At 41.2% G+C, this 25,409-nt stretch overlaps 2 protein-coding genes and 1 pseudogene across 4 annotated transcripts in view; 1 reads left to right on the top strand and 2 right to left on the bottom strand.

Annotated features, from left to right (window-relative positions):
- Window positions 1-2,249: 2,249 nt before the first annotated feature.
- Window positions 2,250-4,741, bottom strand: LOC113407289 (annotated as a pseudogene).
- A 3,021-nt stretch (window positions 4,742-7,762) lies between these two features.
- LOC113407251 (exostosin-like 2) lies at window positions 7,763-16,585 on the bottom strand. Its single transcript, XM_029912351.1, has 5 exons — window positions 16,366-16,585; window positions 13,451-13,534; window positions 12,474-12,901; window positions 9,560-9,630; window positions 7,763-8,678 (listed from the first exon to the last, which is right to left on the bottom strand). The coding sequence occupies exons 2-5, from the start codon at window positions 13,453-13,455 to the stop codon at window positions 8,187-8,189; spliced, it is 996 nt and encodes a 331-aa protein (XP_029768211.1). The 5' UTR covers window positions 13,456-13,534; window positions 16,366-16,585; the 3' UTR covers window positions 7,763-8,186.
- A 1,076-nt stretch (window positions 16,586-17,661) lies between these two features.
- LOC113407250 (zinc transporter 7) overlaps window positions 17,662-25,409 on the top strand; it is a 51,486-nt gene continuing 43,738 nt past the window's right edge. For 2 of the 3 annotated variants that reach the window (XM_026655540.2, XM_026655539.2), the window contains exons 1-2: window positions 17,662-17,827; window positions 18,128-18,229. In XM_026655540.2, coding sequence (XP_026511325.1) covers window positions 17,773-17,827; window positions 18,128-18,229 — 157 coding nt within the window. In that variant the 5' untranslated portion in view covers window positions 17,662-17,772. Of the gene's footprint in view, window positions 17,828-18,127; window positions 18,230-25,409 lie in introns of those variants that run through there. The other variant, XM_026655541.2, reaches the window with a different exon arrangement.

The following is a 25,409-nucleotide window of genomic DNA, read 5'->3' as shown; positions in this document are numbered from 1 at the left end:
CCTGTCCCAGCCCTGCTGGGCTCCGCTCCCTCCTATGGAAGTAGCTACAGGGCAGTGGTTACAGCCCCTCGCCTTTGGCGCAGGTATAGTGTTTCCATAGGAACTGCTGTAGCGATGAACGCCGGCGGGTAACTGGCTAGAAAACTTGGGAAGCTAGAGTCAGTCTGAGCAGAAGTGGGCCTCACAGCTTCATTACACCTGAACTACTGTACAGTATCGTAGTGCTGGCTTCCTCACACTGCATTATAAAACAAATTCCCAGTGCATTGGGCTAAGCCTCAGGCACTCTGAGCCCATTCTTCTGGTGCCTCTAAGAAGTTATCCGGTGATGTAATATTTACTAGAGGTTGCTATTGTTAAGACTGTGGAACTAGCTGGACTATGGGGAAAGCATTCATAATTTGTTTATTCCTGGTAACATTGAGAGACCGACACTTCATTAATTCAGAAAAGATTTTTCTTCACAAGTAGCAGTAGGTCAGCAGAAGTGAAATAGAGTTGGATACCCTTATTTTGCTCTGTCTGGCGGAAACAGTAGTAGCGTATGCCCAGAATAAGTGGGGGTGGGGGCTCCAGATAACTGTATTCCCCCCCCCCCCCCAGTGATCATAGTTTCAAATATAGCTGTACCTTACCTCCCCCACCAATTTACAGACTGATTCCATTCCCTTGCCAGCCCAAATATGGGCAGATCACATTACCTAGTCTCTCTCCTCAGGCACACCACTATGCCTCAGTTTCCTCCCCAGTCATATATCTGGGCTACTCACACACTGCATGGCTAAAGTTCCAAAACAGGATGTCCCTTTCTGGGGTCTGTTTAGTAATGTCCTGGTTCTATTCGAGTACTTGAACAGGAAGCTCCCTGTCATCCACCTTGTCCTTAAAGGCTTCACCTCCCTTTAATTAGGTTTTCTTTGTAGTCCTTCTTCCCTCATATCAGGGTCCACAACAGTTTTCCTCACCCTTGGCTGTAGGGGTTCTCTCCAGCCCTTCCACCACCTTCTGTGTATAGTCTTTTCACCCCTCCTAGCTGCAGACATCTGGAGTAGTTCCAAGTGGTCTCTGACCAACTTGCTGGTCATAACCTTAATCATGCTTCTTTCCCAAATCCTTACCAGGGGAGGATAAACAGCTACAGCTGTTGCTTCACTGGCAGATCTGAGGCAATTCTTTTGCTCCAGGTCTTTTTCAGTCTTAGCCATAAGACATACCTCTCCTCCTATCAGGCCTTGTTCTCAGCTTCATCATCTGATTAGTCACACAACTTGTCTGAAGACCAACACTGCCACAATCCTGATGTCTTAAAGGGGCTGAGGCCCTGCAACAGCCATGGTAGGCCATGCCTGCCTTAAAAGGCCACCATGCTCAGTGCACCAGCCCAACCCCTTGTCATTTTAGAACTTCCCATTCCCCATCAACTTGCACTCCTTCCAATTCAATCCCCACCAGCTCAGCAATACCACTCCTTACATGTGCATACATCCAGTTATTTTATTTTCAGGAAGGATTTGTGAAGAGAGCAAAACAGTTTGGTTCTGACCTCACTATGGACCTCTTTCTGCAACCTTTTATTAACTTGGAATAGTAATAGCTTAGGCCCACTTAACCCTGTTTTAACTGGGACTTATATAGTGCACACACCTTGTGCTAGCCCTTTGCACAGGGATCAGTTACACTACTGACTTAAAAAGGGACTACATGCACAAGTATATACTTTTCAGCATGAGTAAAAGTTGCCAAAGTGGGTTACTTCCCCACAAACCCTGTGCTTTGGGAGTAAGCTGTTGTAAAACTTGAGATGACAAGAACTCATGTAAATAAAACTCCCTACCTCCCATGTTGTACCACTCCTGATTTTCATAATTTGTTCATCCATTGACTAGGCCAGTCCTAGTGTTGAAGCTTCAAACAGATTTGAAGATGGGATGGATAGGCCTTATACAGACTGGTTTCCTTTAAAAAAAAATAAAAATCTTGAGGAAAATTATAGGGTAGAGCCAGTGGCGGATTAATGATTTTGCCGCCCCTAGACCCTGAAATAATTGCCGCCCCCGGCAGCTGGCCCCATATGAACTTGTTTTAGTTTTTTTAGTTTTAGTCTATATAGCGCGATTTCGGTTATAGCGCGGGACTGCGCATGGATCCAAAATGCCGCGTTCAAGCGGGGGTCCGGTGTATGTCAAATATTTATTTTTTATTTTATGTAGATACAGTGAAAGAAATAAAAGTATTTGAGTAGTAAGTAATTAAATTTGTTTATGCCTACACTTTTGAGCGGCAAACTTATTAATTAATTCTGTATAATCCAGAGAAGTTGTTAGATCCTTTTCAATTGTCAGGGGAGAAAGGGAGTTTAATTTTTCTTCACTGAGATTAGCCCTCAAATAGTTTTTCAGCCTTTTTAATGCCGAAAATGATCGTTCTGCTGAACAGTTTGTAGCAGGTGTGCAAACGAACATTCGGAAGGCAATATCAAGATTTGGATATACTGAATGAATGTTTCAATTTCGAAGAAGGCTGCAATATCTTATAATTGACTTCTTTTCATTTTCAGGAATTTCGACACCTTCCAAATACGATCGAAAATGAAAGTGAAAACTCATTCATGAATGATTCGTCTAAATCTCCTTGGTAGCATAGCTGTAATTTTTTAGAATGAACTGTTATATCTACTATTGAAGTATTGGTAATGTTAGAGAGAAACTGAAATCTGCCATAAATTTCTTGATACGCATTACTTCTGCGTTTCAATTTGGAACATACAAGGTCTAGTATTGTTAAAAAGATATCTACTTTAAATTATCTCTACCACACATTTCCACTTCAACTTCGCGTGTCTCCTTAGCTTGCAGTTTACGTTTTCTTTTTCGCTTTGTGTCAAATTCGTAGTCTTCAATTTCAGATTTTTCTTTGGCTTTCTCTTCATACTTATCAAACAAGTCCCGTATAGAGTTAATGTATCCTATTAGTGAGTTGTAGAGTTCTACAACTGTCTGTATATCAATATAAACATTTTGCAGTTTTTGTCTAGTTATATGAAATCTTTCCAAGAGTGAGCTCCAAAATACAGCCATAAAAGCTGCCTCAAGTCGATCGAGTTTTCGCTGCAGGCCTGCAGCTTCATTACGTGTAACAGGTTTCTCAGTAGCATCTTCCTTTATTGTATTTAAGGCTTTAATTATAGCATTCCAGTTTTCACTCAAATTATGACAAGCTTCCACTCGAGATGACCAGTGAGTCTCAGAAAGTCTTTTTATTACTTTACTGCCTGGCTTCAAATTAGATAGTAAAATCTCCCACCGATGAGTAGAGGCAGAAAAAAATGAATAAAGATGTTGGACAGTTGAGAAAAATGAACATGCTTCTTGACAGCTTTCTGCTGCACATACTCCAACCAGATTTAAAGAATGCCCAGTGCAAGGCACATACACAGCATAAGGATTTATATTTTTAATTCTTGCTTGCAACCCGCTATGTACACCAGACATGTTAGTGGCATTGTCGTACGACTGGCCAAGGCAGTTTGCGATATCTAATCCATAACAATTCAAAGTTGAAAGTACAGCATCAGCTAACTGTTCTGATCTGTGGCCAGTATTTGGCAAAAAACAAAGAAACCTCTCTACTGGTATGCCATCATCGTTTACATATCTCAGTATAAAAGCCAATTGATCAACATGAGATATGTCGGGAGTTGAGTCAACGCTTATCGAGAAATATTTGGCTTCTTTTACTTCTTTAATAATATTTGAGATCACATTTGAAGCCATCAATTTTATAAATTCATTACATGTATAGTATGAAAGCTAAGATACGTTACCTCGACCTTCATTTCCATAACGTGCAATGTGACTTGCTAAAAATGGGTCGAATTCTGCGACAAGCTCAAGGGCCATCATGTAATTGCCATTATAAGGTGATCCAAATTTTTCCACCTTACCTCTAAATGCAAGTCCTCTGCTTGAAAGTTTCTTTACCACTGCTACAATCCTCTTCAACACATTTCTCCAATACATAATGTCTTCTTCCATTTGAAATTCGAATAAATTCTTCCGGATATCTCGCCTCTCCTCACCATTGTCAGTACACACGTTTTATGTTCAGTCGAATTTTCATGTTCACGTAGTCGAGCTGATACGTTTTTCCAGTCATGGTATCCACTCGTCGCCAGACTAGAGATCCCTCCGAATAATCGACATGGGGCACAAAACATGGCTCCTTTGCTCTCCGAATATACAAGATATTGCCATGGCTTTACTTCACCTTTTAAAAGATGTCGTTCAAACACATTTTTTGTTAGAACACGCATTTTATCAGTATATTGTCTTTATGAGTTAGTAAAATGACTATCGATATTTTGTTTAATACCATGCTTTGATAAATACTCAATTGTAGCATCATTCAATATCCATTGGGCCGGGTCGTCACTTATGGTAGATATTCCAATGTCAGATTGAATTTCTGAATGATGTGATTCGCAAATCTCTGCAGTATTGTCAAAGATATCCAGATCAACATGATTCCCGGTAGTCTTTGATACGCTAGTATTTGGAACATTTTCTTCAACACTAACCGCAGCTGGAATTTCTTCATTAGTTTTAATATGTACTTTATACACATCAATATTTTCAATATCAACACCAATATTTTCACTTTTTACTTCACTACTTCTTTCAACTTTTTTTTCTGTCTCACTGTCGGCACTAACTGATACAACAAAGGAATCAATTTTGCGCATTTTTGCTATCATTTCATTTTCCCTTTCTTTCTTCTGTATAGCATTTTTTTTTAACTGAGAACCACTTAATTTCTTCCTTCCGGTCATATTGTTAATTAATGCTTAGGATTGTTGCGACTCCAGTCCCGAGTATGTTGTTTACTAAATGGCGTCACCGTCGCGCCGTCATTGGTGGTTTCAATACGCGCTATCATGATTGGTAGAATCGTGGCGCGCGATGCCGCGATTACAAAAATGCTGGGCTGCTATTTTAAATTTGCCGCCCCTGCAAATTTGTCGCCCTAGGCCTAGGCCTTGTTGGCCTAGGCGATAATACGCCACTGGGTAGGGCTTCTTGCCCTGATCATCAGTCCAGGAAGGGCCCCTTCTCCCTATATATTATTTTTTTTCTTGGGAGAGGTAGGTGGTCTGGGTTTGACAAACATGAAAAGATACAGTTAAGGCTAAAATGTAAATTTTACACTGCTCATTGCGCTTAAGACGTGCAGCATACTAAGAGTTATACTCCCTTGTGGAACTTCAATATATGGCAAATGGAGCTGCTACCCATACCAATTGAAGGAAGATATAGCAGTAACACTAGAATTCCTAGGCACAGGAGGATGACTTAGGGCGAGAGTTGCAGCATGAGATTTTAATTTTCTTCAACTACTATGTTTAAACCAGATGCTTACTGCCAAATTTTCAAATGGGGGGGGGCCTAACCTAACCCTTTGGGTACATATTGCACCTATTTGCCCAAACTGCCTGCAGAAAGGCAAGATTTGTTAAGTGGGGTGGGTTTGTACACCAATTTTGTGGGCACAGCTTAGGTACCTAACACTTGAAAACTTTGCCAATAGTACCATTATAAATACATAAGTATATAATTTGTATAACAATGCTACAAGTTAATTTACCAGTATGAACACTTATTTTATTAATTGACAACTGATACAGAAAAGAAAAAAAGTCACAGAAGCAACAATAAGCACAGTGAGTTACTGCAAGGAGGTCTGCATTGGTAGAAAGACCACAGATATGCATATACTATTTATCACTGTTGTGTGATCATTAAATCTACTTTGATTACTCCAACAAGAGCAGTAAGCAGAGTTTTAGTCTTCACATTAAAACATACTTTGCCACTTAAAATTTGACAACTGCTAAGGCTAAGAAGATTACACTGTATATAAAACAAATCCTATACTACAACTAATAGAACAACTGTAAAAAGCATGGTCATAATCAGCCTACTTGTAAAGAACTTCTGACATTACCTAAGAGTCCCTTTTGCTCAGCTAACCTATTACAAGAATGATAGTCATAAACCATGTCTACACTAGGGAAATGACTCATTCCTGACAATGGTTGTCTGCCATAGATCCCCTTGAACCAGCATTTAGAACAATTTTTACTGCTAGTGTAGATGGGACTAACTCCTTTTTAGTTCTGAGACTTGGTTCCACCAAGGCTCAGTGATCTGTCAGTGTCTAAATTACATTGCCATAGATTATTTCTTCCACGTCTCAAGCATATTTTTATAATGGTTTTGTCCTATATACCCTAACATTTTAAATGTTTCCAGTACTAGTTCAGCAGTCCCAAGCTGATAACAGCTGATGGTAACAAGTCCATTTAATGTAGGTATGACCAGAGAATTCAGAGACTGAAAAGACCCAACAAGTCATCTAGTCCAGTCCTCGCCAGTGCAGGCGTGTAGCCTACAACATATTTCCTAATGTCTCCATTAACTACACGACATTTTATTTTTATCATAGATGTTTATTAGCTTTGCCATTTGAAAACAGGTGAAGGAAATAAAAATAGAATATATTCAGTTCAAACAGTAAAACAAAATAAAGTAGACCTGTACGCTTATAAAATATACCTTCTGGATCAGATGCAAAACAGCTAGACAGACATAAAATATATCTGTAGTTACTACCAACAATTATACTTAAAACATTATTTTTAAAATATGAGTTGCTTTTCAGGCACACTTCTCCAACATAACGTACAGTAGAACCTCAGAGTTACGAATTGACCAATCAACCACATACCTCATTTGGAACCGGAAGTACACAATCAGGCAGCAGCAGAGACCAAAAAAAAAAAAAAAGCAAATACAGTACAGCGTTAAACGTAAACTACTAAAAAAATAAAGGGAAAGCAGCATTTTTCTTCTGCATAGCAAAGTTTCAAAGCTGTACTAAATCAATGTTCAGCTGTAAACTTTTGAAAGAACAACCATAATGTTTTGTTCAGTTAGGAACATTTCAGAGTTACGAACAACCTCCATTCCCGAGGCATTTATAACTCTGAGGTTCTACTGTATATGCAAAATACTGATATAAGAGTACGTTCTAAAGGCTGTAGTAAATGGCAAATATGGCACCTGTCTCTTTTGGCTGCATATGTGGTAACATAAGCTACATTTCTTATGATATATGCTTTCCATGTTCATTATCTTTCCCAAGTTAGCAATTAGAACATTTACCTTTCAGTTCCTGAACAGCGTTCCAGTGACTGTGGGCAAAGTAATGATAGGAAAAAAGGCGGTATCAGCAACATCATGCTCCATAACCCCTCAGTGGCCAGTGTTGTAGGTGAGGGTCCTAGAGATGTTTGATACTGAGACTGTGCTTTGTTCCATGACTTTGTTAGGCTTATGGTTTGATTGCAATCTCAGGAACATTTCACACTGAAGAACAGTAGTTAACATACAAGCTTTGAGGAGTTTTATAACCAAGTCTAATACCCTCACAAACAGCTCAGTGTAGCCCTTAAAAGTTTTCACTAGGAATTGTTGAGAAAAATAGAACAGTCTCATAATATACAGGTCTGTCGCATCTTACGCGCATTTAACATGCGCGATTTCAACTTTACGCAGTCGGGAAGAAAAAAAAAAAAAAAAGAGAAAATCAACAGTTTTAATACTATACCTGTAGTGCGGGCGATTTCGCCCGCCATTGAACTCAATGGGGTTTTGGCTATATGCGGTTTTCGCTTTATGCGCTAACCGCGGAACGAAACCCCTGCGTAAGATGAGACAGACCTGTATATATATAAACAACACAAATATGCCAAAATATCATTTGATTGGGTAAATATATTCTAAAGAAATAGAAATTAAGTTCTTCATATGTGTGCAACAAGTGATTGTACATTTTTCTGCACATGCTTTTGAAGGTCTGGCCCTGTAATTTTGACAATAACAGCTTCTCAAGTATTAAGAGATGAAGGTGATTTTATGATAAGTGAACATTACACACACACTGTTCTTTAAACTTTCTCAATAACTTACACTGGGGAAAGAAAATACTGTGGGCAAAATTCAGAGGCTATGTGTAAAGGAGGACAAGTTGGAGTAATGCATGCCTTCTTCTGGTCCCTCAGCATTTAACTTACACTGACTTGAATTTACTGTTTGATGTGTAACTTATACCCCTTATATTATACATTCTTACATTTTATTCTTGTGATTGGCATAATTAGGGAACCCAAACTGAGAAATCATAATGTTAGAATATTTTAATGGCATACTGTTATAAATATTAACCAATTTATTTAGACAGTAAGATCTTTGTAGCAAGTGCTCTGCTCGGTGCCACATTCCGGAATAACCACTGTTAGTCTCTTTTTCTAAATTCCTTATGTCAACAGGTTTCACGAACACTCCTGAAGGCTTTCCAGTATGCTTTGCCACTAGAAAATTCATGACAATATCATCACAGTTTTGAGTTTCATCTATCAAAGTGTGAACAGCATCAGGCTGCTTTTGAAAGAGTTCTAGGTATCCACTGTGAAAGAATGCTGCTCCTATGAGAACCATGGAGTACTGGTCCCCATTTCCAAATCCAGGTGTCTGCAATTCAAAGCTGCCATAACTGTATATACCTGAAGAAGTGGAAACATGCTTTCTAGGAACAAATCCCACTATCTGATCTGGAAATTGCTGTAAGAAAATCAAAAGATAGCAAAATTAAAGCTCCGCACTACAATCAAAATGTTAATCAATACACCAGTACAAAACCTCTTAATATAAGAATCTCTTATGAGGCTATTATTGATAGAGGTGCAAATTAATTGCTATGAAAGATGCAGATAATATAAAATACACCTCTACCCCGATATAATGCGACCCGATATAACACGAATTTGGATATAACGCGGTAAAGCAGTGCTCCGGGGGGGTGGGGCTGAGCACTCCGGCGGATCAAAGCAAGTTCGATATAACGCGGCTTCACCTATAACGCGGTAAGATTTTTTGGCTCCCGAGGACAGAGTTATATCGGGGTAGAGGTGTAATCAGCTCTGTGGTCCGCTGGCCTGCACCACATGGAGATTGTTGCAAGTTAATACAAAATGACCAGCAGAAACTGATACACTGCTTCACTCCACATCATACGGTGCCAAGTAGCATCTGGCCAAAGTTAATTTGCATTCATGCATTTGGGATCAAAAATAAGCCTACAGATAATCTCTACACAGTAAAGAGAAATATTACTATTGATTTCTGGTGCACAGCTTCCAGATCAAATTAAATTTTCTCTGCTGCATTTAACCAATTAGATTTTCTGATATCTGTGACTTGGTAATTTGCTTTTTAAGCAGAGGAATGGTAAAAACATTACTTATACCTGCAGTCTGTAATTTTGTATCATTAAAATATTATTCTTCAGCGTCTTGCCTTTTAGAATTTAGCTGATCATCTATATGACAGATGATAACAGCATGTTCTAGAAATAGCAACAATGAACTGATTTAATCTTTCCATTTAGTAAAATTGATATAAACTCCATTATAAATATGCAGGATGCAATATATAAACATTACCTGCCAAACAGAGAAGGCAAAAGCAAGGTCATAGGCACTAATCAGTGTGTCATCATCCATCATTAAAACAGCTGAAGAGAGGAAAAAGACATTTTAATTTTTTAATGCAGGTAAAGAAAAATTTAAAATCATTAAGTGATAAATACAGGCAGTCCTCAACTTTATGATCTTTGACTTACGACAAATGGCACATACGACGCTTCTGGATTGACACCCTGATTCGACTTACGACCATTGGTTTTGACTTTACGACCCTCGGTCCGCAATGGAGTGGATTGCAGTTCCGAGTTACGCTGTTTTGACTTACGACGCAATTTTCAAGAACCAATTGTGTCGTAAGTCCGAGGACTGCCTGTATGTGAGAATTTACCTGTGCTATATGCAATGACAAGCTAGCCAGACATCTCCTATGAACATTGGGATGAGCTGCATAGCTAAATCATCATGCACTAGGCTGAAAACGTATACTTAGATATTAAGGTTACAGGGAAAAGGATGTTTAACTTTGCAATTCTAACAGATGTTTAATTGACCTGAAGCACACATAATTTTTAGCACATTATTGCTATCATCAATCACAAACTATCACTGTAGCATTAAAAGTTGTGTAGCATAGCTGAACAGCTGTGCAGTGGAAAATCTGGGGGTGGGTGGGAGCGGGAAGAGGGGTTGGCAAAGGAATACAACAGACTTTACTAATTGCAGGTCAGGTTGCAGTCCTAATAGCTTTTTAATACTGTGTAAAGGACAACTATAAAAATCAAGGGAAAAAATCAGATCCCATATAATCCATCATACTGGACAATATGATCTTCCACATAATAATTATTTCTTAACATCAAGGAAACACCAAGACATAAGTATTTCCACACCACTTCTCTGGGACCTAGACAGGCAAAAGTAGCATATTATATAGGCAAAAATTCCCTCTTATTAACTGCAGGATAAGGCCTGTTGCTTCCGATCTCTGGTGATCTTGGGCAGGGTGGTGGTGGGGGGGAGGGTTCACCTTCCTCTGCAGCATGGGATGCAGTCAACTGCAGGGATTAACTGGGTATATCTCACTTAATCTGTTCCCTGACATTGCAGAAGTCTTAGGCATTCATGCACCTCTGTCGCTCTTGTTATCTCCCTGTCACATGTAATAGTCTAGTTTCATGTGTAATACTATGGTCAAATTTCAGTTGTTGGGTTTGGTATGTGAGTGCTGGGTGGAGTTGATGGGTAGCCTATATACAGGGAATCAGACTAGATGATTTTGTGGTCCCTTCTAGCCTTGTATGAGATCCTAGAACCTGAAAACATGCTGCACGTAGAGGTGAAAGCAGGATGCAAGTAGGTCAGTTCCTCAGGGAGGAAACATAGTGGTGTGCTGAGCCCTTTAAGGCAATGGTATGGTTCAGTGCAACCCTGATTAAGCAGCAGGGCATTCTGGGGGCTGTAGTGATCAGAGGCTTTCTGGGAATTTTAGGTTGAGTAGCAATGTATGCTAGCACAGGGGGTAGTGAAATAAAAGAAACTTGTTATACAAACAAGAAAGAGACCACAAAAGAGGTGGGACTTATGCATCTTTTTACTTGAAGGAAACAGGACTTGTTGTTGGGTCTCTCCTGCAAAAAGTTGAGGAAGAGGCCTGGATGAAAAGCCAAAGGCCAGGGAAAAATACCTGGAGAAGAAGCAGTGATTTGGGCTAAAGAATCAGACTGGGCTAAGGAGGGAATATAGAGAGCAGCATATGCTTTTGGATTTCCACCAAAGGGCTGTAGAACAGAGATGGGCAAACTACGGCCCACGGGCCACATCTGGCCCGCAGGACCCTCCTGCCAGGCCCCCAGGCTCCTGGCCCAGGAGGCTAGCCCCCGGCCCCTCCCCTGCTGTCCCCCCTCCTGCGCAGCCTCAGCTCACTGCGCCGCCAGCACAATGCTCTGGGTGGCGGGGGCTGTGAGCTCTTGCCTTGCTGCGCAGCTGCAGAGCCGCGGCCTGACCCGGTACTCTGTGCTGCGCGGTGGTGTGGCTGGCTCCAGCCGGGCAGCATGGCTGCCTGTCCTGGTGCTCTGGGCACCGCGGCTGTAGTGCCGCCAGCCACCGGTGCTCCAGGCAGCGTCGTAAGGGGACAGGGAGCGGGGGGGTTGGATAGAGGGCAGGGGAGTTTGGGGGGTGGTCAGAGGGCAGGGAACAGGGGGGTTGAATAGGGGCAGGAGTCCCAGGGGGGCAGTCAGGAATGAGAGGAGGGGTTGGATGGGGGGCGGGAGGCAGTCAGGGAACAGGGAGGGGTGGATGGGGCAGGAGTCCCGGGGGGGCCATCAGGGGGCGAGAAGCAGGGAGGGGTGGGCCACGCCTGGCTGTTCGGGGAGGCACAGCATCCCCTAACCGTCCCTCCATACAATTTTGGAAACCCAATGTGGCCCTCAGGCCAAAAAGTTTGCCCACCCCTGCTGTAGAAGAAGACATGTGAACCCCTGTACTGATTTGGACTTTTTTTTTAATGTTAGTTTTGTTGGATTAGGGAGGAATTTTGGATTTGGCTGGAAAGCTAATCTAGTCACCTTTGCCTGAAAGAGGAAACTGAGATAGCAGTCACATTTCCATGAGTACAGCAAGCGCCCTCCCCCCATTCTTTCCTCCACCCAGTGCTTCTAATACAGCCTCCGAGGGGCAGAGGGTGTCTAACATCCATGCTACAGGATCTCCATTTGTCCTGCTGCTTACATCTTCCCTGCCGCTGTTTTCTGCTAAGTGGAATTGCTCAACATCTGCTGGATTCAGAGGTTTCTGGATTCATTTGGTCAGTGGGATTTTTTCCATAATGATAAAATATGCAGTTGTTCTGAGTAATATATAAAATAAGTGTCCTGAAAAGTGGAAATAATATTGTTAGCAACAATGCTACGTATAAGAATGAGGCATTCATTACCTTTTGTTTCCAATTCAGGGAAGATCTGGAGTCTGTTCCTCATGCGATTCACGATCTGCACTTTGAAGACAACAGGTACAGGATGGGGTCCCAGGGAATTCCACATTTCCTCTGGTGTCTTCTCCCCAACATTGTTCCACACAACAACCACTTTGTGTAGATGGGGGATGGCTTGATAATGATTTAAGAGCTTCAACAATAAGTCAGTTCTATTGTATGTCTGCATAACAAGAGTAAATGAATCCAAGGCGGATTGGCTCTGGGATTTTGGTTCCCTTCGCAAATTGGGCATTTTGTCATCTTTAATGTTAGGAAGCAAAGCCATTAAAGCACCTGCCACAAGGAGTAAGATAAAGATCACCACAGAAGAGAAGTGAAGTAGTCGGATTCCCATAACTCTTCCTGGTAGCTTACAGATGTGATGACATCTTTATTAACAAAAATTGAAATGGGAAGAGAAAATTCATCAATCGTCTCCCTACATATTTGTCAGTTCAATGTAAAATTAACATGGACCTCACTCTTTCTCATAGGGCAGGTACGCAGGGAGGATTCTTTGTTGATGGGTATCCTAGGTAAACATTTTAAATTTTTATGTACTTTTGCTCTCTTTTATTCTCAAGACAGATATGAGTCAGATGCAACTTTCTAAGCTTGCTACTGATCAATAAAGATTATTAAAAAAAACTAGTGGGTGATATCATGCTGGGAGTGGCTTTTTGTTTTGCTTAAGCAGAAGCACCCCTCCCCCCATTGATTTCAGTGGGGAGTTCTGTTTAAAAATTGGTGGCATGTGATGATCCTTCATGTTTAAAACCCTAAAGAAAGTATTTAAAGTTTACAGGGATGTTACTTTCCTCTGGATACAATAAATGCAAGCACTTAATTAATTACATAATATATAGACCAGTTTAGAAAATATTAGCGTGAGACAATTTAATAAAGTCATACTTTTAGTTTTAAAAAAATGTACTTACCTCATTTTTGCCAAGTTGGACTGGGTTTATTTTGGTCTGTTTTAAAGGATGGTGCTGATTAGGTGAAATCAATTCTGTATGGATCTGTTGGAGGTGAAAGGAATTATGTAACTTTTGATCATGCATTTGCTCACCGACCACCCAAGATCCTGTCACAATCATATATGTTTGTGTATAAGGCAAGTGTTCATCTCAACAACCGATGAATGTACACATTCTTGGCAACTGTCCATCTTTTCCTGTTGTTCAGCTGAAGAGTTTTCATTGGATTTCATGACCACTATAAAAATGCATTGCTAAACCAGTATGTTAGAAAGAAAAAAGTTCTTACCTCAAGCATATTTAGCTGCTCATTGCAGTATTATTTATTTGTATTACAGTAACACTTACAGGCCACTTACAAACAACACAGGCCCCCGTTTTGCTAGGTAATCTGGACGAGCTTACGATCTAAATAAACAAGATAGGGTGGAAAGAGAAACAGAGGCACAGAAAGATGACGTGACCTGCCCAAAATGAAACATCAGGTTGGTGACACAGAGCTATGAAAAGAACTCAGGTGTCCTCAATCTCAGTCCAATATGCTGTATCCACTAGACCACATTACAGTACATCGTAGGCTACCATAATCACAGCTGGTTCAGGTGATAGTCTCCCATTTTTCCAGTGCATACCTTTCATGTTCTCCATCTCCCACGTTTATTGGTTGATTTAGAGGTTAAAGGGGAAGCATGTATGGTGATCAGTTGGTTTTACGATTTTTCGCATCTCATCTGAAGGCAGGTTAGGTGGGGATGGCAATAAAAGTTCAGGGGCAAGAGGGTAGGTGGGATGGTAGCAAAAGTGGAAGAGCAGAAAGGAAGGATGGTCTTGTAGTTAAGGTACTAGATTGCAGTCCAGGAGATCCAGGTTCAGTTCATATGGTCTTGTAGTTAAGATACTAGATTGCAGTCCAGGAGATCCAGGTTCAGTTCATAGTTTTGTCACAGATTTCCCATACGACATTGGACAGGTCACTTGTGCCAGTGAAGGAACTAGGGGTCTCCCTGCCTGCAGGCCATTGCAGGATTGGGGCCTTAATCTCTCTGTCTAGTGGCATCCTCATTTTATAGAAAGGGAAATACTTCCCCTCCCTCTCTCTATTTAAATTATTAAATTAAGTTCTTTGGGGAAGGGTTATTTATACTCTGTGTTTGCACTGTGCCTAGCACAATAGGGCCACAATTTTTGTTGATGCCTCTAGCTAGCACTCTAACACAAATAGTTAATAATAAGGGTGAGCACTCTATGGGTATCTGTGAACTGCAGAGGTGGCATTTTCCATTGCTGCGAATCAGAGTGAGCATTTCATACATTTTGGATGGAAGACAATCATAGAAGTATAGGACGGGAAGGGACCTCAATAGGTCATCTAGAGTCCAGTCCCCTGCTGTCAAGGCAGGACTACGTAGAACGAGAACAATTTTTCACCCTCCTTCTTGTAACAACCTTTTGTGTACTTGAAAACTGTTATGTTCTTCCCCTCCCCCATCTTCTTTTCTCCAGACTAAGAGGAAATTAGTGAGGGTTTTTTTTTGTTAAATCTGTCTGTGTGAGGAACATAGATACCTCCTTCTATGTTTGGACAACAGAAATATGGAAACTTGGAAGAGGAAGAGCTAGCATTAAGTTGTTGAACCTATGCTTCCATATCAACAAAATAACTTATTTTAGGTTATATAAACTTTACTGATAGAAATGCAAATTGGAAAGTCTGTATATTTACAGCACAGTCTTGTGATCTGAACATGTGATAGGCAGTCAGGACCTCCTGAGTTTAGGTTCTGGTTCTGATTCTGTGTGGCCTTGAAGAAATCACTTACACCGTTTTCAAAAGTGACCACTGAGTTTGGTTGCCTCAATTTGTGGGTGTCCAATTTGAGACACCATTGTGCCTAACTTTTGGAAGTGCAATTCCTAATTAAATCAATAGGAGCTGCAGCTTCTCAGAACTTGTCATCCCAGAGGTGTCTCAAGATGGTCTCCAGAAAACCGATACAGCTGCAATCAATATGAATTTTTAAAAATGTGGATCTTAAATTGTATCTCAGATTCCCTATTTTCAAAACAGGCATTGTGATACTTGCCAAGATTGTTGTGAAGATTAACTAGTTAATATTTTAAAGCACATTGAAAATGCAAACATAAGTGCTATGTGCTATTTTAAAACTTTTGGGTTTCTGTACATTTGTGTTTACTTAATGACATACAATGGGCTGTAAATGCTAAATAAGGATATCACAGATGAATCTCGATTTAAGATATTAAATTAGAATTAGTATCATGTTTCAGAGTAGCAGCCGTGTTAGTCTGTATCCGCAAAAAGAACAGGAGTACTTGTGGCACCTTAGAGACTAACAAATTTATTAGAGCATAAGCTTTTGTGGGCTACAACCCACTTTATGCACACGAAAGCTTATGCTCTAATAAATTTGTTAGTCTCTAAGGTGCCACAAGTACTCCTGTTCTTTTTAATTAGTATCCTGGTGCTTTCATGTATGAATATGCTGAACAATGCAGCAAAGTAGGATATAAAATTCCACTACAACGGTATTGGGCTTCTTCCCATATTCAAAGACTCACATTCCTTTGTAAGGAATATTTACCTCTTTTAAACAGAAATAAAATACAAAACAAATACTGAGAAAGTCAAGATATGCAATTTTAACCCTCCTTTTAAGAAAGAATTCTTCTGAAGCTGCTGTCTCTCTGCCTACACAGTATCCCCCTACCCATTCTAATAATCAGCATTCATTTTATGAAAACAGTTCATTAAAAAAACCCAAATAAATTAAATTATTCAAAGAACAGCCACTTCACATCGTTGTCCAAATTTAAAATACCTTCCATATTATTGCATTTTATTGTATCCTTACCTAGAATGCTGGAGACCGTGAGCCAGACAGCTTATTTGTCTAAGCCTTGATTTACATGAGGAAGAATGGAGATTTTTTTAACCGAGCATAAGAAGTCTGCACATTTTTTGTAAACTCAGTTAGCTTGCACTGGTTGTATTTTTATGTCAACAACATTGATAGAAAAACCCTCCTCTCCTCATCCCAACATGAGAGATTCAGCAGAAGGGCTGGAACAAGCCCGTACTACCTTCCCTTTCTGTGGCATAGTACTTCCTGCTGGATGAAAACACTCCTCCTCCCAGCAGGCTCGAATTTGTAGTTCATGCTTTATCCCGACCATAACAGTTTGTCTTAACTCTTCTTTCAATCAAGCTTTGATTCTTTCAGAGAGTCAGATATTTTTTGAATGTGTTTGTTTTCAGTGTCACAGATGGTACCCATCTGTTTTATGGGAGGAGAAGTTCACCTTGAAATATACCTGAGAATGTATAAAACTAAATTTCCCTTATTTCTCTTACAGTCTCTATTATTAAATCTCTTCCTCATTCCCGTTCAAATACAAATATTTCTCTAGAGATTGCGGGTCACACAGAAAAGCAAGATATTATAATTATGTGAAGTTCATTTAGATAGAAAATAAAAGGGGAAATCTACATATCTAACCTATTCACGCCTTCGCTGATACAAATACTATTTTACCGTGTAGGATATTATAGTACAGTGAGGATTTTGCAGCCACCTTCGGTGGTTTTTATTTAGTAACAACATAATCTTTCAAGAAGGTGTTAGGATTTCACTGCCTCGGAGAACGCTGTATAAAATGCATGGAAATCAAATAGCTAAAGAAATTGCTGTATAGAATGCGTCCCTGGACTGGTGTGTGTGTTGGCGGAGGGAGGATCCATACAGCTTCTCTCGCCTATCAAAAGATGAAAGTGATCTGCAAGCAAATTATTGATTTTCCTGAACTGCGCTTTCAAGCTGCGGTGTCTAGGGGGCTGGGTCAAGCAGCGAAGCTATGCAGTAAAAAGAGGATTATTTTGATTTAGAAAGGAGGTACTTATGGGCGCACCACAGAGGATTCTGGGTGGTGAGAGAGGGCAGACTCAAGGAAAGGGAAGAGAACACGCCGGCAGGCTCAGACACCAGCTTCCCCTCACACATCCCCGCCCCTTCCGGATAGAGTCTGGGGCCATTGTCCTGCCAATCGCCCGCCTCTCCTGGTCTAGCTCCGCCCCCAAACATGGGACTGGGATTCTGGCCACGCCCACTCTCCCTCGTGGCGCCGGCGCAGGCGCAGAGCAGGTGCCGGAAGTGGATCCCGGCGCGGCGAAGGGGCGCTGCAGCCGCGCCGCTCCCAGCCTGCCCCGCTCCTTTCCGGGGCCGCCTGCGCCCGGAAGATGTTGCCTTTGTCCATCAAGGACGATGAGTACAAACCGCCCAAGTTCAACCTGGTCAGCAAGGTCTCGGGCTGGTTCAGGTGAGCGGCGGGGGCCGGGCCTGGGGGGGTCTCCCGGGGCGCTGGGTGGGGGGCAGTGGCCGGGGTGGACACGGCGGCCCCAGGCCTCGGCGGGGGCTCTGTGCCTGGGAGCCGGGGAGCGGCGCCCTAGGGACCCCGCCACCTGCGGAGGGAAGGGAAGGGAAGGGGTGGGGGTGGCGGCTCCGCGCTGGGTCGCCCCCCGGGGTCACGCTGTCAGCTGCCGGGCCCTGGCCGTGCCCCGCGCCGCAGTTGCCCTCCCCGGGGCCGCGGCAGCGAGTGACCGCTGTGCCCTGTGTCTAGGTCCATCCTGTCCGACAAGACCTCGCGGAACCTGTTCTTCTTCCTCTGCCTCAACCTCTCCTTCGCCTTCGTGGAGCTGCTCTACGGCATCTGGAGTAACAGGTACCGGCGCGGGGGCGGCTCCCGCAGCAGCCAGTGCCACGTCTACTGAGCCGCTGGGGCCGCAGGCTTGGAGTGCGAGCACCGGCAGGCAGGGTTTACGGGCGGGGGTGTCCCTGAAGTGGGGGAGGTTGAGTCGGGGCAGGTCAGGGGCTCTGACCTCCCCCCCCCCCCCAAGCTTCCATCAGTTTCAGGGCCATGCTTGTCTCTCAAGCTCCCAGGAGGCAATGGCTCTAGGGCTCAGATTGATAACCAGGCTTGAGTGAGGCTTTTGAATTATTGAAGAAAGATTCCCACAGCATTGGCTTTGTGATGGAGGGGCTGTGACGGCCCCTTCCCTGACATTGTACCCTGCTAGTCTGAGCTCTTGTCTACACCTGGGAGTTAACTCGAATTAAGGAAGGGTGTGACTTGAAAGGAGTATAATGGCCATGCTTAGACAGACCCCAGAAATTAGGTATAAAAATTACATAGCCAGTGCTGGTCTCCTGGGTCCATCTTTCAGGTATTATCCTGCATATTGCTGAAGAGGGCTTCTGACCCCATCTCCTGCTGTGTCTGCTGGGTTCAGGGCAGAGGAGTAGTGGTGGCTTTGGGGTGCACTACACCATTTGGGGATTGCTGCAGTTGCCCTCCCCCCTCCTCCACCTACCACATGGATCCTTTATCTTGAAAGGTGGAAGTGTTGATAAACTGATAGCCAAGAGGCAGAAGCAACACTGCATAGAGTGCCCTTATCTTTGTATCCGTAAGTGGAGTTGAAACATCCTGGAATAGGTAAACAATATGCATCATTAACTCATAGACTCATAAAGCTAGACAAGACACAGACAGGACAAAAGCTTAAGAATCAAAATGAAATACTTTAATAGTAAAAATTGAAATAAAAAAAGTGAAGTGACTTTGGTGCTGGTTTAAGGTGCTCACTTGACACCAGTGTAAATAGAAATAATCTATCCCCTTTAAAAGGAAGTGTACAAACAATGACAGATTTCTTTGCACCATGGATGTGCCTCTCTGTTGATAGAGGGACTGTCCTTAAGTGAGAGATTTCAGTCTTTGTATTCATTCAGGTTTTGGATTCTACAGAGACTGACCACAAAGGTGTCAGCTAGTGCCAATAGTGGGTCCCTGCTTTGTGAACTCAGATTTTGGTTTGATTTCACAAACCGTAAAAGGTCTATTAGACTAACAGTTTTCTATTGTGGGCCTTACTTGAAGCACTAACCTAGAGGTGAAAAGCTCTTTTTCCTGTTACCCTTTTATGATTGTTTTTAAATGTCTCTCTAAACATATGGTAAAATCCTTTGCTTTCATCAAGAGAGTTGCTGCTTCGCCATTGTTTGGATGGCACAGAACGGCAATTAATCGTTTAGATTTGCCTGACTCTGGCTTTGTAGTTATTTTGAGAATTGTGAATAGTTTGCTGTGGGCATAATTAGACTATTCTGGTGTGGAGGAAGGATTAATGTTAGAGATTTCTAAAACTGATCTTTTGAAGGATGTATACGAGGGGCAGGTGATGAAAGGATTTCAAATCTGATACTTGATATTGTTGCCTTAGGTGTGTCCGACTATTCTGCTCACGTCTCTGTCCTAATGGGAGAAGCTAAGAGCAAAATCTCAGATGTTGGAAATGTTCACTAGAAAAGATGTGGTCAGAGAGGTTTTCATGCTCCACTATTTTTGTTCCCACACAAGTTTATCTGAATTTGTGTTTGATCTTTGTGAGTAAGCATACATTTAAGCCTTGTGTGTGGTATAAAATGAATCAAGATCAGGGAATTTGTGTTTTCAGGTGATAAAGTTTTGACAAGTCTGTTAATGATGTAGGTAGGCACTATGGGACTGATTACCATAGCCCAGAATTTTCCTTTCCTTTGTGGGTTTATGTTGGAACCTTAACACTTATATTTTACATTTCTTACTGCCTCTCATTTACATCAGTTGAAGATTTAGACTTGCATTAAAGTTATTGTGCTATTATGTTCTTATAGTAGAGATTAGAATTTTCATTCCAGTCATTCTTTTCAAATGTAAGTTTCATATGCAGTCTTAAAGTTAGATTCAGATAAATTTGCTTTAACTACATAGTTCTAATGCAGTTTCCATAACTTGTATTGCAGTTGTTTTAAGTTTATGACAAGGAAGAAACTGTGGAATAACATGAGTGTGGTAGAAAGGGAAGGAAACCTGTTTGTGTGCAACACGTTTTGTGAAGCTATATCTTGTACAAAAATTGCTTTGTGTATTGCATCAGAGTAAACTTGTCAAAGGAAAAAGGCTGGTAGTATTGCTTAGTGGACCCCTAAAATTTTTTGAATGGAGATGCAGATCCCTTTAGACATAGTTTGCAGACTCCCACGGATCTGTGGACCACAGGTTGAGAGCCACTGGTGTAGCTGAAAACTATCCCAATATCTGAAACATCTTCAAGAAGTTTGTTCTTCTTGTTCTTTTATTGCTGCCCCTATAGTTGTCCCTTATTATGAATATTAGTGTCCCAGTCTGCTGCAAAATATTTTTGTTAGAGGCTGATCTTGAGCGCTGTGGGTAAGTGTGATGTGACGTGATTGTTTTAATGATATTTTGGGGGAATTGTCACCACTGCAATCCTATAATGTTCTAGTAGGCTCAAGACAATGTCTCATGTGTATTGGACCTTATGGTGTGTAAAGTCTTTTTTTTTTTTTAAGAAGGAAAGAAGATTTCAGATCTTTTTAAACACAAGACTACAGTTGTATTTGAACTGTTTTATCATTGTAGAATTAAGCTCCGAAAGGTTGGCATCTATCGGAGGCTTTTCTATAGCACCTAGTATACTATCTAAGGCCCTGACTACAGTATGGGCACTACAAGGGCACAGCTATGGCGCTGTAGCTATGCTGCTCTAGCACTGTAGTGTAGATGTTTCCTACAATGATGGAAGAGGTTTTTCCAATGCTGTAGGTATTGCACCTTCTTCCGCAGCAGTAGTTAGGTCGCTGGAAGAATCTGACCTAGGTGCATCTACACTGGGGGTTAGGTCAGCGCTATAAATTGTATTTTTCACACCGCTAAGCACCAAAGCTCTGCTGTCCTAACTTATAAGTGTAGACCAGGTCTGAGTGTATATTGTAAACAGATATGTGATTGTATTGTATGTCTTATTCTGCAATCCCTTGCTGTTTGCCAAAGGAACACATTTTATCCTATCTTATTTAGGAAGCTGCTTCTGCATAAGCACACTCGATGGCCAAAGATGTTCACCTCTTTACTTAGAGCTTGTGTATACAGGAAGTCATTCTGGAAGGTGCTCTTATTTCAGAATTAGAATAATTCCCCACAGGGAATTAATTAGGAATAGCTATTCTTAAATTTGAACCCTACCTTAATCTAAATGATCTTTCCTGCGGGGGGAGAGCCTTATTTGAGTGTAAAGTCCCTGATATTTGGAGACTGCATGCAGCAGATATACCTATGTCATAACAAGTATTGCCTCAGGATTCCAGGACATTGCACTCCAGCTTCATTTGATATGCTAACTTTTTCCCAACAACTATGAGGAAGGTAGAAGCCTTTGTTTTCCTTTCCATTCTAGGCATCTTGGAACAGTCCTCCTTAGATACCTAGTTAGAGAAAAATGTTCAGTTCAGATGTAAATTTTTTTAGAAATAACCTTGTTTGAAGGATTAGCTTTCAAAGAAGGATGACTCTTCAGTAAAGTAATCCTAATACCACCCTTCCTGTGATCTTCCTCCTAACTAAGGTAGTTGAACCTGCGTGCGATAAGTCTTATGGCTATAGTGGAATGGCTTTCCAGTTTTTATTTGGGGTAAGAGGAATGAGAACTGATAATTTTTAGGACCAATAAAGACTTTTGGAACTGTAATCCTAATTCCCAGTACACTTGTGATTGATTTATAAAGTCTGTACTACTTATATTTCAGGGACTACAAAGTGACCTATCAGAACAACATTTGAAAATGTACTTCAATGTCATTTTAATCACTGGTAGCTAATTTTCAAGTGTATAAACCATTCACTCCTAATGACTATAACCTGTTTTGTTCTGAATTTTAAATTACAGACCAAGTGTTTTGGGGATTATTTTTAATTTAGATCAGAGGTTTTCGAACTTCATTGTACCACGACCCCCTTCTGACAACAAAAATTACTACATGACCCAAGGAGGGGGGACCGAAGCCTGAGCCTGACTGAGCCCCACCACCCAAGGTGGGGGAAGGGGGAAACCAACACCCAAGCCCCGCCACCCAAGGGCTTCAGCCCCACACTTGGGGCCTTTAACCTGAGTCCTGCCACCCAGTGCTGAAGCCCTTGGGCTTTGGCCCTGGGTGGTGGGGCTTCGGCCCTGGATCCCAGCAGGTCTAATGCCAGCCCTTATCAATTAAAACGGGGTCCCGACCCTCAGTTTGAGAACAGCTGATCTTTTATATTCTGTTTGGTATATATTAACCACATGATTAATTTATAAAATAGTTAATAATGTTATTCATTTAAATTTGGAACACTTTTTTTTCTAATTTCTTTTAACAATATTTCTGAATTTAATGTTGATGAAAGATGCTGAAGTAACAGGCTTGGAATAGGAACAACACAGATGGCAACAATTCAAATTTTCCCATACTGGCTTGGAAGGGTCACCTCAAAATGTGAGAATAGTCTGTTCATTGAATTCCTTTACTGAAACTGCCAACAGGCATGCTAGTTGTTGAGGTGGTCTTCTGTGATCTGGACATTTGTTTACTAATAACTGAGACAGTCAAACCCATATCGTGTAGACCAAGGGTCGGCAACCTTTGGCACGCGGCTCGCCGGGGTAAGCACCCTGGTGGGCCGGGCTGGTTTGTTTACCTGCCGCGTCCGCAGGTTCAGCTGATCGCGGCTCCCTGTCACAGGCCAATGGGGACGGTGGGAAGCGGCGGCCAACAAATCCCTCGGCCTGCGCCGCTTCCCGCTGCCCCCATTGGCCTGGAGCGGCGAACCGGACGCGGCAGGTAAGCAAACCGGCCCAGCCCTGGTGAGCCGCGTGACAAAGGTTGCCGACCCTTGCTCTAGAAGAACATTCGAAATAGAGGAATAACAAGGCTTCTAATAACAAGTAGAGTTTAAACTAAAAAGTTTGCACAGGAATACACAGTTTGCAGAGGGTGGAAGTGTGAGCTGCGTGCCAAAGGTTGCCGATCCCTGATGTAGACCTTCAAAGAGCCAGAGATAGAAACAGCCTTTATTCATTTCTGATTTGGGTTGAGTTTGAACTGGTAACCAGTGATGAAAGGCTACGTATTTCATTACTAATCTTGTAAAAATTTACATCCTGCTTCCTTTAGTAGTATCTTCAGAAGTAAATATCTGCTAGATTTTTAAAAGTGGCTAAAATATTTCTTATGAAGATTAAAATGTTCATATAAATCAAGAATAGTCTTAATGCTCGTCACTACAGCTTTATCACACATTTAAAAAAAATCTTATAATGAAGAAGACTACAGTAAGAGTAAGGGTATAAGCTGAATCTTATGTACAATACAATTTCTGTAAATTTACAAGTGAGCATGTATGTGTGTCGTGACTGGATATCTGCGTCTGAATTTGTACTACTTTATAGTTTTAGATTTAAAAGGATTAGAAAACCAGGTATTGGCTAAGGATCAGACACATTTGCATTTAGAAGGTCTTTATCTTTATCTTAGAAGGTCTGATCTTTATGTAAGCTTAACAAATATTCATGCCAGACTGTAATGTTCTGCCAAGACATTAAAGTTAGACCAGTGCTAAGTGTTGTTAAAAATCTGACCTGGAAAGTGCAGTGAGAACAATTAAAAATAGCAGTGGTCAAGTGACAGTTTTCAAATAGGTGGATTCCATGCCATTTAGGGCTTTTTAGATCAAAACCAGCATTTTAAATTGTATTTGGAAACCAGTAGGCCGCCAATGAAGTTTATGAAGTACTGGTTACATGGTCATGGTGAGATGAGCCACTTAGCATACCATGCAACAGCTTGTTATCTTCAACGTCTGGATTTATATGACTGTATAGAGTACTTGGCAGTTTCCCAGTTGACTTTTACAATCTCTAGCACTAATGCAGCAATAACTAACTGCACAGAACATTGTGTATGAATGACCTGTAATATGAAATAATGCATCCGTTTTTAAATCACTAGTAACATGATGCTTATTGTGATAACTTTTTATAGGTCCAAATTACATTTCACAGTCCAAATAAATAGGCATGTGCCTATTTATATCTTAAATGTCTGTTTTTAATCTCCTAGAATGAAGGCTTTGCTTTTTAGAAAACAATTCTGGCAAAGAATTTTACTCAGTAACAAGTATTTCAGATATGCATGTTTTCCCAATATCGGTCTGAGGTGTGAAAAGGGAATATAGAGAATGTGAAAACTTTTGGTTTACTGAGTGTGAAAATAAACACTTGGTTGCTGCTTATCTTTTTGTTCCGGGTCCATTTTTTTAAAAAATAGAGTGGGAGAATTCAGTTTACGTACTGTAATGAATGGCAGAATTCAGAGAGATGTTAATGGATAAAGTTAATAAGTGCTGGAAAACAAATTTTGAATAATATCTGATTTTACACATCCAAAATGATCTTCTTGTCCCCGATACCTATACTGTCACCGCTTTGGGTCACTTACCTTGCCTGTCTTCACATATATGGCCCAGTTTTGTGAAGATGTTTTTAATTAAAACATCTTCATGCTTTACCTGCTAGTTTATGTTCCCTAAAAAAGCAAGAATTCTTTATGCCACTAACCTATGTGTGGGATGTTAAGACAGGGAAATACCTTCCCTCTCAGATGTTTTCTTTCATATGGCCACAACTATTTACAGCAGCTAAAAGATAATGGATATAAATAGTAGTAATTGTAGAGCTTTGCCAGTGAGTTTGAGAACAATATTACTACTTCTGCTTCTCTTTTGCAAATGGGTCTTGAACATCACACACAAAAATCTGTTACTGTGCAGGATTAGAGGTACTTGATAAATTCAGTGTTATGGTAAAGTTTCTACTTGGCAGTGGTCACTGCAGGTATAGCAGCATCAAATAAAATTGTTTAGTTTAGCAATTCTGATATTGCCTATACAATTGATGGCTGATGGGAAAAGCTAAATATATGTAAGAATTAGAAGCAAAGAAAAAATGCTATGCTTGCATATAACAGAC

The sequence above is a fragment of the Terrapene carolina genome, unplaced genomic scaffold, assembly GCF_002925995.2.
Source record: "Terrapene carolina triunguis isolate 2854851 unplaced genomic scaffold, T_m_triunguis-2.0 Scaffold210, whole genome shotgun sequence".
Lineage (NCBI taxonomy): Eukaryota > Metazoa > Chordata > Testudines > Emydidae > Terrapene > Terrapene triunguis.
Note: the sequence above shows the minus strand (reverse complement) of the source record. Positions and strands in the feature narration are given on the sequence as shown.

What these genes read in the sequence shown, in the direction of transcription:
- LOC113407251 (XM_029912351.1), bottom strand. An exon ending in CCCTGAATTGGAAACAAAAG is followed by an intron (nt 9,631 to 12,473) that starts GTAATGAATGCC and finishes TCCTCTCTTCAG; the next exon opens with CTGTTTTAATGATGGATGAT. An exon ending in TTGCCTTCTCTGTTTGGCAG is followed by an intron (nt 8,679 to 9,559) that starts GTAATGTTTATA and finishes ATTTTCTTACAG; the next exon opens with CAATTTCCAGATCAGATAGT.